This window comes from Peromyscus leucopus, chromosome 5 (assembly GCF_004664715.2).
Source record: "Peromyscus leucopus breed LL Stock chromosome 5, UCI_PerLeu_2.1, whole genome shotgun sequence".
NCBI lineage: Eukaryota > Metazoa > Chordata > Mammalia > Rodentia > Cricetidae > Peromyscus > Peromyscus leucopus.
In genome coordinates, this window is record NC_051067.1 from 82,529,893 (window position 1) to 82,542,085 (window position 12,193).

Below are 12,193 nucleotides of genomic sequence, written 5' to 3' on the forward strand. Positions count from 1 at the left end.
TCCCAGAGTTAGCAGAGGGGACACACCCTTTGGCTACCGCCCTGAACTAGAGGAGCCTTGAGAAGAGGCTGGCATGGTTTCAAACAACAAGATTAAGGCTATATGTCTTAGCCCCAACACTAAGAAATGCGTTCGTTATTCCTGTGAAGCTCAATTATTTACACATTTCTATCAGCCATTGAAGGCTGGGGAGGGGGAGGGTGCAGTGACAGGCTCCCAGCTACAGCCATTGTTAGCTTGAGCTGCACAGCCTTCTGCTGAGGTGTGACAGACCCTCCCAGGGAGCAGAAAGAAGTCTGAATCCAGAGCCTGACCCTTTGGCAGCTGGTGGCTGTGCAGACAGAGCCATGCTTGCATTCATACCATCAATGTCCTGCTGGGTGATGTCTCTCCCTTTCTGGAACACATCAATGAGGTCAACATGAGCAGTGCCGATGTCCTCACACTCTAGGTCCTGTTCGTCCTCAGGAGGGTCACTGACCACGGTGAAGCGCAAACTAAGAAGGCACAGGACAGAAAAGGTCACAGACACACACACACAACTATGTGTGAAACGGTGATGTTTTCAATGACACCAGTAGAAAGGGAATTCCTTAGGCAGATATCTTAACTGAACTATTAGAAGCTCAGAGCTTACCCAGCTTTCCAACGAGCACCAATCTCCTTTTTAAGCCTGGTAATTATCTCCAGAATCAAAGAAAATAACCAAGCAAAGGGAAGGACCCAATGTTCATGTCATTACACCAAATCTGATATTTTGATACCTCTTTTAAGACTAAAGGGATGAAGCTCATAAAGGCCATGGTAGGTTACACAGTCAGCATTTTTGATAGAAACAAATGCTTCTCCTCCCCATCCCCCGTTGTACAACTCTGGGGTTGGTAGCAAGCAATCTACCAACTGTCTGTGTTGTCCTACAAAATGCAGAGGTTGCACCGCCTGGGGAGCGGTCTGAATGCCCACAGAGAAAGGCTAAGCTCTGCCCAACGGCTGTATCAGATATTCGTATTGCTTTAGCAACCTTTTAACATACAACCACAGCATCCAAGTTCTACTTTACTTTTAGACACATAATTGCAGGGCTCTGATGGAACTGATTTGAATTAGTGGCTTGTGCTGAGGCCAAACACACTTGGATTGACCAAATGACAGGAATTTACAGTTAAGTACTCTTTTGATATGTCTTGGCAGCATAGCTTAAACCATGGATGCTTATAAACCTTACCATTTTAAATTCTGTGAAACATATCTATCCCAAATCAGAAACAAAACAAGAAACAGAAAAATCGAAGCCCCTGAGAAATCAGACCTTGAAAAACACAAATGAAATCCTTTCCAAATGCTGATAGGTAAACACGACAATGTCTCTAACCAACTTGCTGAAGACAACATTCAGCATTTCATTCCTTTACAAGCCCTGTTTTTGGCTAGGAAAAGAATTGGAAGAGATTAGAAAATAGAAATCTCTTAAGTCAAAATGAAAGTTAACACCCGTTTACACAGAAATCACAGAACATGGATCCAGACTGTCAAGTGGTCTAAGTATTTTACATGATGTACAGGATATGGGGATTCAGATGAGTGGTTAGGATATTCATCCTTAGTTTACATTCTACTGCCATACATAGATAGCTGTGTGATGCTGGAGAAATCAGACAAGTCTCCCTGATTTCAGTTTTCTTCTCTGTGCAATGAGGACAATTAGAGCTATGAACAGGGAGAGCTCCTGTGAGGATCAGATGGGACAACACAAGTAACCAGAGCCTAGAACACAGCGGGCTGAGTAAGTGAAGGAAGGCTATTTCAACAGATTGTCAAGTTACCTACTCAATTAAACAAAATGACTGTTAATAGAGCCCAAGGTGGTGCACTGGCTGCTCTTATAGAGGACTTGGGATTCAGTCCCAGCACCCACATGGCTGCTCACAAATATCTATAGCTTCAGTTCCAGGGGACCCAATGCCCTCTTTTGGCCTCTGTAGTCACAGCATACACATGATGCATATATAGACATGCACGCCAAACACGCATGAACAGCAACCACCAAGCTGTCCTAGCATGAATATAGTGTGAAAAGGAGAAATGAAAACAGAGGCCACTGTTGCACGGTGAGTGACATGACACACCATTCTAAGAGCGCTAGCAGAGAGCACCCTACGGGATGGGACACAGAGAAGAACGGCTTTCCAGGGGGTAGAGTAACGGGCTACTTTAGGTACTTGACACCCAATGCATTTCAATCTCAGATTCTGAGCTCAGACCTGCATCATCTTATAAAGGAGGGCTATTACCTCCACTGAGTGTACATGAATTCTGAGACAAAATTAAAAAACCTTCTAAGTTCTATAAAAAGGACTAGGGATGTGGAAATGCAATATTTCTGGCTTTAAATTCTAGAGAGGCTAAATGAGAGGTCAAATAAAATTCACAGATCTAGGGCGCAGATCAGCGTTAAAACTCTTGCCTCACATGGACCTTGGCAAGAACTTGGCTTCCATTCTCAGCATTAAAAAACAAATAAACAAAACCAATGAAAGAACTAGAAAGTTAAACTGAAAAGGGAAGAAAGCTCCCTAGATGAATTTAAACCTAACATGTCTCCACAAATTCATGCAGCCAAGCCTACCTCCTGACCTACTTTTGGCCAGTCAGAAGGAATGGGGCCTGGGTGCATGCCTCATAAGGGCTCCTGGCCTGCCTGAGGGCCCAGACGCACATCTGGGGGTGCAAACATCAAGTGCTCTCCAGCTGTGTCTTCCTGCAACTCTAATTCTGGGCCAGCGTCACTAGCCCTCCCATCTATCCCAGAATGCCTCTGCATTATCCTTCCTGCCCGGCATTCCCTCAGCCTGGAACCACATGTCCCAGGCTCTTGTATCTCGACTGAATCCCTTCAACCTTCATAAATCAGGCTAAATGTCACCTTCTCAGATTGGCTTTCATTTTTATCTTCTCTTTTAGCATTTAACTTGTTCAGTCTTCTTCTTTCCTCTTTATTTTTTTAAGGGTCCTCACTATGTAGCTCTGGCTAGCCTGTAACTTGTTATGTAGACTGGACTGGCCTTGAACAGAGATCCACCTGCTTCTGCCTGCCAAGTGCTGGGATTAAAGGTGAGTGCCACCATACCCTGTATTCAATTTTTATTACTAATCATCACAGCATGTAATTAATTTATTCATTTACTTGTCACCACAGTTTATCTTCCTCATTGGTAGATTTTTCTCAGTAGAACTTTTGGTCAAGAAAAAGAAACCAAAAGGGAACTTGAATCGAAACTCTACCTAAAATTAATAATGGAAAAAAAACATTTTTTGGTATTTTATTTATTTTCATTTTATATATACAAGTGTTTGCCTGAATGTCTGTCTGTCTGTCTGTGCTCCATGTGCATGCAGTACCATGGAGGCCAGAAGAGGGTGTCAGATCCCCTGGGACTGGAGTAGATGGTTATGAACCACATGGTGGTGCAGGTAACCGAATCCAAACCCTCTGGAAGAACAGCCAGTGCTCTTCACCACCGAGTTAATGATTTTTCAAGTTTTATTTCAATGTATCACTGTTTCAGACAATTGTACACTTCCAAATGCAGACGGGACAGCATGCAAAGGCACCATGAGCGGTCACTGTGGTTGTCTACTACGTTTGCCATGCCAAGGAAGAATGGTGACCCCCGAGCCGAGGCTGGTAAGTTAGCACCAGTATTGATCAGGGCTTTCACCAGAGAAAGAAAATTCTCACACTAGAGAACCACCTCTGAGTATTAACAACAGGAGAGAGCATTCCTTAGTGTCCCCTGTGGGAAGGGGCAGGCCATCCCTTTCTTCAGCACGGGGAGGTGAGTAGTACCCAGCACTCACTAGGTAAGCATTTCCCTCTGTGGTCCACACTTGGCTCTCCCGAGAAAATGACAGGAACACTGTGTCTGTGAGGGACAGTTAGCCATTTTTGAAGGAACAATGTTGGGGTGTAGGAGTTACTGTGGTTACTGTGGCCTTTTCTCATTTTCTGTGGTGCCTGGAACTAAACTTAGTACCTCACTCATTCTAAGCAAGTACTCTACTACTGAGCTATGCCCCCCCCCCATACATGTCTTCATTTTCAAACTTCTTTGTTGATAACAAAACTGCAAGGAGGAATTGCAACATTCCAGAAAGAAAGGACACAGAGATTGCTTTATGTGAACTTGCTGTAAGTACCTTCTGTGAGGCAGTTCTTGCCTTTGCAGTATGGCTTTTAACATGTCTCTCTCCGCTGGGTTGTTTTCTCTATCCAGGTAGATCACTATAGCAAAAGAAAGAACAGGTCCATACAAGGAAGTCACTCAGACCCACTCCATTGGCATCACCCTGTACCCCACAAATACTGTTTTTTTTTTTTTTTTTTTTTGGTTTTTCGAGACAGGGTTTCTTTGTGTAGCTTTGCGCCTTTCCTGGAACTCGCTTTGTAGACCAGGCTGGCCTCGAACTCACAGAGATCCACCTGCCTCTGCCTCCCGAGTGCTGGGATTAAAGGCGTGCGCCGCCAACGCCGCCGCCACCACCCGGCCACACAAATACTGTTTTTAAAGACACACGCCATGCCACCTTGCTGTGTGTCTGAGAAATGAGAATCCAACCTGAATGCGATCCAGTGTCATGCTCCTGGCAGGCTGATGTGCACACTGTTAGAAAGGATACACACAACATCCGAGACCCTCATCACCACCACTGCCTGCTAATGGCTCTGGCAGACCTGACAGAAAAACTGGGGTCTTCACGGCTTTGTATTTGAGGGATTAACAGTGTTTTCTTTCCCCTGAGAAGCAAGTGATAATGATCCTGTATGGCAGCATGCTTATCCTTCCTGACAGCCCAGTAATTCAGCCTCCTCTCCTGCCACCACATGCAATAAAAGAAGCATCTAGTGTGCAGGTGAAGAAATTCAAGGCTGACATGGCTGTGCATGGTGGAGCAAGGAGAGGGGCTTTTGGTGTGTGAAGACTGTTTTGGTCTTGGCATTCAGGAATGTGGTTGAAACAGATGAAATAACTGTCCAAAGTGCCACCTGGAGGATGGCAGTGTGGACGGGCTGTACACACAGTGCGCACCTGGAGGATGGCAGTGTGGACGGGCTGTACACACAGTGTGCACCTGGAGGATGGCAGTGTGGACAGACTGTACACACAGTGCGCACCTGGAGGATGGCAGTGTGGACGGGCTGTACACACAGTGTGCACCTGGAGGATGGCAGTGTAGACGGGCTGTACACACAGTGTGCACCTGGAGGATGGCAGTGTGGACGGGCTGTACACACAGTGTGCACCTGGAGGATGGCAGTGTAGACGGGCTGTACACACAGTGTGCACCTGGAGGATGGCAGTGTGGACGGGCTGTACACACAGTGTGCACCTGGAGGATGGCAGTGTGGACGGGCTGTACACACAGTGTGCACCTGGAGGATGGCAGTGTAGACGGGCTGTACACACAGCACACCTGGGGATGGCAGTGTGGACAGACTGTACACACAGCACCACCTGGAGGATGGCAGTGTGGACAGACTGTACACACAGCACCACCTGGAGGATGGCAGTGTGGACAGACTGTACACACAGCACCACCTGGAGGATGGCAGTGTGGACAGACTGTACACACAGTGCGCACCTGGAGGATGGCAGTGTGGACAGACTGTACACACAGCACCACCTGGAGGATGGCAGTGTGGACAGACTGTACACACAGCACCACCTGGAGGATGGCAGTGTGGACAGACTGTACACACAGTGCGCACCTGGAGGATGGCAGGTACACACAGTGCGCACCTGGAGGATGGCAGTGTGGACAGGCTGTACACACAGCACCACCTGGGGGATGGCAGTGTGGACAGACTGTACACACAGCACCACCTGGAGGATGGCAGTGTGGACAGACTGTACACACAGCACCACCTGGAGGATGGCAGTGTGGACAGACTGTACACACAGTGCGCACCTGGAGGATGGCAGTGTGGACAGACTGTACACACAGTGTGCACCTGGAGGATGGCAGTGTGGACAGACTGTACACACAGTGCACACCTGGAGGATGGCAGTGTGGACAGACTGTACACACAGTGCACACCTGGCGCCCTGCTTTTTTAGCAGAAGACTTTCCTCTTCTACATGCCAGTCTGGGTTTAGGGCTCTCGTATGACTGCAAGTGCACTCAGGGACAGTGCTGAGATGACTCTGGAGCTCGTGCTCCCTCAGGTTCCAGTGGGCACACACATTTCACCAACAATGTTTCCAAGGACAGTTTCAGTTCAGCGCCAAGTGATCATGCTATCGACTCCCTGAACAATATTAACCAAAATTCAAAGGTGCCCTTGGGAGTTAGGCACATGGAGTGGGAGACAAGCTGCCTGTAAAGAGGTAACTTAGTGGCTCAGGAGAAGTAGAAATCAATGGAGGAATAGTAGGCAAGTCACCCAGCTCTGGAGAACTAAGGCCTCTGTCCTTACAGTTGGCCCTACTGTGTGGAGTTCATTATAGCTACTGAAATTTGCAGAGACCAACACAAATGATTCTGAGTGTTTTTCTAACCACTGCAGAAAGTTACCTTAGTAGATAAATTTTACTAGTATGGTGGGTTAGTACCTTAGTTTTAGAGGCTGTCAGTATATCAAACTTACCAGGATTTTTTTTTCTTCTAATTCAATATCTGGCTTATCGTGTATTCTTCTACTTCAAAGCTTGTAAGTTATATTGGTTTATAACATTTGAGGGCCAGAATAATGAAAGTAATTTAGAAGAAAAATTGAGGTAGGGTGTGCACATGTATGCCCACACTCTCTTTCTCACTCATACTTAGTAAGTTAAAAAAAAAAACAAAAAACAAACCTAAGGCAGAAACAGTGACAAATCCCTATAGCTTTTCAGACTGACATGTATCATGACATGAACTCTGTTACCCTTATCTGCTGGGGATGTCTTTCTGTATGCTGTAAATGTGGTGCTCTGATTGATTGATAAATAAAATGCTGATTGGCCAGTAGCCAGGCAGGAAGTATAGGCAGGACAAAGAGAGAGGAGAATTCTGGGAACTGGAAGGCTGAGGCAGGAGATGCTGCCAGCTGCTACCATGAGAAGCATGATGTACGATACCAGTAAGCCACGAGCAATGTGGCAAGGTATAGATTTATAGAATGGGTTAATTTAAGATATAAGAACTAGATAGCAAGAAGCCTGAGCCATTAGGCCAAACAGTTTAAATAATATAAGCGTCTGTGTGTTTATTTGGCTGTGGGCCCAGGCGGGACTGGAGATAACTCCAGCTACACTTACCAATAACAAATTTTTTTTCAAACAACTTCTAAAGTCTTTGATACATAAATAAAAATATTTTCTTTATATTAAAGCCTCTGAATTTCCAACTCCATCATTCAAACTCAAATAAAAAGGTCCTTCAATTAAATTTAGATTAGTTTTGATGAATTTCAATTTTTGTGGTAACATACATATAACTTAAAATGTAGCATTTTAACCACTTTATAGCATACGTTCATTGACATTGAATGTAGACACGGCAAACACTGTCACTACTTTTCCTTTCTAGAATCCTTCCCTCATCTCCAGCTGAAAATCTACCTACTAATCAGTGACTTTTCATTCCCTTTCTGTCTCGATCTACCTCCTCTAAGTGGAATCACATATATGTCTTTTATCTCTGGCTTATTCTCTTAGCAGTAATGTTTTCAAGGCTCATCTCTGCTGCAGCATGTATCATATGTAATGCTGAATTATATTCCACTCTATGCACACAAGACATTTTGTTTTCCCAATTATCCTGTGATAGACTTGTGGGTTGCTTCTTCCTCTAGCTGTCAGGAGCAGTGAACACATGGTTCATTATGTTCTTGTGTCTTGATTTTGATTCTTTCTGCTATTTACACAGAGGTAGAACTGCTGAGACACACGGTGGTTCCATGTTTAACCTTCAACAATAAAACAACTCCCCAACTATGTTTCTGCACCACCCCGGTTGTGCATTTACTGAGTGATGTTTTTGCACTAGGTACCACACTCAACCGGTTCAGAGCAAGGCTGATCTGTGTTTTACAGATGGCGAAGCAGACCGGAGAAGGCCAGAGCCTTGTTGGAGCGCAGCGAGAGCTCTCCAGTGTCTGTGGCTCTGTCACTGCCATGCAGCTAAGCTTCTCCTGGCGTTTTAACTGGGCATGTTGTTGGTCCAAGGCTGCAATGGGGAGAGGTCTGTAGCTGAGCTGGGCCACCCACCTGCCTTCTCATTGTTCCATAAAGGAATACGGATTAGATCCATCAAGTTGACTTAAATATTTTGGTTGACTCTTAAAAATTCATTTTTGAAAATAAAATTCTAGTTCCTAACCAATAAATTTAGTTTTATAAAAGAATACCAACTTGGAATTGTGCCTATTTGAACAAACATAGCCTAGATTGGGCTTCTGAGTTTAGCTTAGTGGTTCTTGGTATTTAACACACGTTCCAGCAACTTGGATGGCTTGGTAAAATGTGGATTACTGTGCTGAACCTCAGAGTTTCATTTCTGATTCACGGCATCTGCGGCATAGCCCAAGAATTTGCCATTCGAACATCCTTCTTTTTGCTGCTATCGATGCTGGTCAGGGTACCATACACCAAGAACCATCTCAGACCAACATTCCTTCACCCAATTTTTAAATGGGATCAAGAAGTACTAAATACTCTGTGTTGAATGCTGTGGGAAAGAAGGATACTTTGACCACCTATGATTATGGCACATGGCCCCATGATGCTGTGAACACCAAGATTCATGTGGGATTCTGAAATAATAGATGGACATTTAAAAAATAAATTTAAATTTTAAATACACTCTTTAAAATATAATTATGGTAGATACTAAAAGTAATTGACTCTCTCAAACAGTTATAGTGTTTAACTCACATTTCTATGAGAAGTCACATTTGTCTAGCACTTGCTAAGTCTTGACATAAACTTCACAAAAGCACATACTTAAAAAATATGATAGTTCATGATGGAGAGAGAAGTCATGGGGATGGGGAGAGGTCAGGTGCTGGGGAGGTTCCCAAGAATCCACAAGAATGGCTCCAGCTTAGACTACCAGCAGTAGTGGAGAGGGTGCCTGAACTGGCTTACCCTAGTAATCAGATCAGTGAGTACCCTAACTGTCATCATAGAGCCTCATCCAGTAACTGATGGAAGCAGATGCAAAGACCCATAAACAAGCATCAGACCGAGCTCCAGGAGTCCAGTCAAAGAGAGAAAAAAGGGATTCTATGAGCAAGGGGCATCAAGATCATGATGGGGAAACCTACAGAGACAACTAAACCAAACTAGTGGGAACTCATGAACTTTAGACCAACAGCTGTGGAGCCTCTATGGGACTGGACTAGGCCCTCTGCATAAGCGAGACAGTTGTGTAGCTTGATCTGCTTAAGGGGCCCCCTGGTAGTAGGATTAGGATCCACCCCTGGTGCATGAGCTGGCTTTCTGGAGCCCACTACCTATGGTGGGACACCTCGTACAGCCTTGATGCAAGGGGAGGGGCTTGGACTTGCCTCTCCTAAATGTACCAGGCTATGTAGACTCCCCATGGGAGACCTTGCCTTGTTGGAGGAAGGAATGGGGTGTGGGTTGGGGGAGGGAGGCAGGAGGGGTGGGTGTAGGGAGGAGAGGGCGATCTGTGATTGGTATATGAAATGAATAAAAAATTCCTTAATAAAAAAACAAAACAAAGAAACAAAAACCAAAAGAAATCCTGACCCACCCCAAAAAACAAGTGCAAAAAAATATGATAGTCTAAACTCAAGCTAATCTCCAATTACCACCCAATTTAATAACTTTCAGTAACATAAAGGGTAAAATTCTGTTAGTTGTGACAACACAAATGGGATTGGGGGACGTTGGAGAGCATTATGTCCAGTCCAATAAGCTGTGGTATCTAATACATGTGGAATCTAGAGAAGTTGATCACAGAGAGGTTAAGAACAGAATAATGGATTCCAGAAGCTTGGGGAGAAGATGGGAGGGAAAAAAAGGTTGATCAGTGTGTCCCAGGTCATATTAGACAGGAGAAGGAAGTTCTGGTGTACACTGTACAGAATGACTATTTCAAAGAGCAAAGGATTATGAATACTTTTATCACAAAGGACTAAACATTAGCAAAAGCAGACAGGCTTAGTCTGAGATGAACACGGAGTGCTGTGTATATGTAAGGAAACATCATGTGGTGCCCTGTAAAGAAGTATAGCTTTATTTTTACTAGGGTTCAGGGTTTGAACTCAGGGCCGGAGTGCTTGTTAGACAAGTACCCTAGCACTGACTATATCTGCACTCCAACATTTATAATTATTGTGTCGATTAAATACAGTAAAAAATCCCTCGGTCTGGTAGACTGAAGAAATCTGCACATTCTCCATCAATATCAAATGCAAGAGAGATGGAGAGTGTTTGACTGGAGGAGGCTGTTAACCTTGAACCTTTGATAACTTTTATATTAAACTATTATCACCCCTGTAATCTTTATCTTTGCCAAATTTCTCTTCCTATTAGTAACAAAATCTGATGTTCTACATCCTTTTCATTTTCTGAATTAAACTTTAATTGTTCCAAAAGATAGACTGCTCAATCCTCAGAGACTAGGGGTCCAGATCTGCACAAGTCTCATAAAAACCTCAGCCGATTTCATTAATCTTTCTTCTTTCTACTGTCAATTCCCCAGAAAGCTTTATTCAGCCCAGACAACCTTCTTCAGGCCTACCATTAATCTTTCCCCCCAAAAAACTATTTTCTTTACTCAGCATTCTCAGAGTATATTTCCAAGCCCAATAAAATGCAAATGTTTTATTCTTGCTACTAACGTCTATCAAGTGAATTGAACTTCAGTTTTTTCAGTAATAGTAGCCCTAAGAAAATATTCTTGTATGCACATGGAGCTGACATTAACACCTCTTCATAAAGACTGAATTTGATTATGAATAATCCTGGGGATTGCTAGTTTATTCCAGTCATCTTATGTACCTAATTTAGGCCTTGGCATTCAAGTTCCTTTTGTGTGATTCAGATCACAACAAAGAGTCAAATCAGAGCTGGGTTCAGTGAACCTCTCTGTGGGTAGAGTGTTCATACAAGAGAGTATGTCTTAATTGTGCCCTAAATCTTCCATTGGATTTCAAAAGCTGATTTGGAAATAAAATGACTTTCATTAACTTTCAATGAAATTTGGAAGATGTAAGGCTGTATTATATCAACTTTCTCTAAGTAACAAGTGAATAGTAAATAGTACAATAATTAGTTACATTACAATATTTATTAACCAATGATTCAAGGAAGTCTCTCTGCAACGGTGATACAGGTATAATGATTAAAGAATGAATATTCCTACTCTCCTACCTAAATGAAAAAAAAGATGCTAACAAGGTTACTATTTCTCAATTTTTCTGATGACCCGGGACTGCAGTTTTTCATACGAAACAACATCAGTTTTAAGAGCCGAGTGTATTTCTTTCCCTATTCACAAAGATGCTCACAAACAGTCAATTAGTAAAAACTCAATAGACAAGAACAGAAACTTAAGTATAATAAATATTGCTACTGAATTCATTTTTATTCTAAAAGAGAGTCCCCCCCCCAATCAAATGGTTAATTCCTTAGAAACATAAGCAACTCTTAAATCACCAATCAGATAGTAGAGGCCTTGCAATAAAGGGGAGAAATAAAGTGACCTGGCAGCAAGATCCCAACCAGACCTCTACAACTCATGTACACAAAACCTTGGAGGCGTCAGCATGTATCATAGGTTTGATCTGAAGAAGGATTGGGTATGCTTTCTAGGCAAATGGAAACATCTGCTCTGCTACCTGGCCACATTTCTCAGTGTACAGGCAACTTCTCAAGAAGAATCTGTTGCCAGTCTAGCTGAACACTGTGCTGGTGACCTTTATAGAACAATAAAAGTCAAAGTCTATCTCTTTCCTTGGGGTATCCTCATTAAAATTAACTGAACATCTCTTTTTACTACTACTACTATTTTGATATGGTTTATTTTTCTGGTACTGTGCAATTGAATATCCTGAGGAAACTTGAGAAAATACTTTTGGGAATGTTCTTTGACAGCAAATGAGTGAAAGAGTGCACCCAGAGTCCTGACCACACCACTTACTTCTCAGACAATTTTTCAAGCCATCACTTGTGGAGTTTGA

General features: G+C 43.4%; 1 protein-coding gene across 5 annotated transcripts in view; it reads right to left on the reverse strand.

The window, feature by feature from the left end:
- The window catches only part of Rpgrip1l (RPGRIP1 like), a 100,457-nt gene that overhangs the window by 4,806 nt on the left and 83,458 nt on the right, over nt 1-12,193 (reverse strand). For all 5 annotated transcript variants that reach the window (XM_028871507.2, XM_028871506.2, XM_028871508.2 and 2 more), the window contains 2 exons: nt 4,198-4,282; nt 364-497 (listed from right to left, as the gene is read on the reverse strand). In XM_028871507.2, the coding sequence (XP_028727340.1) occupies nt 364-497; nt 4,198-4,282 (219 nt within the window). The remainder of the gene's footprint in view (nt 1-363; nt 498-4,197; nt 4,283-12,193) is intronic.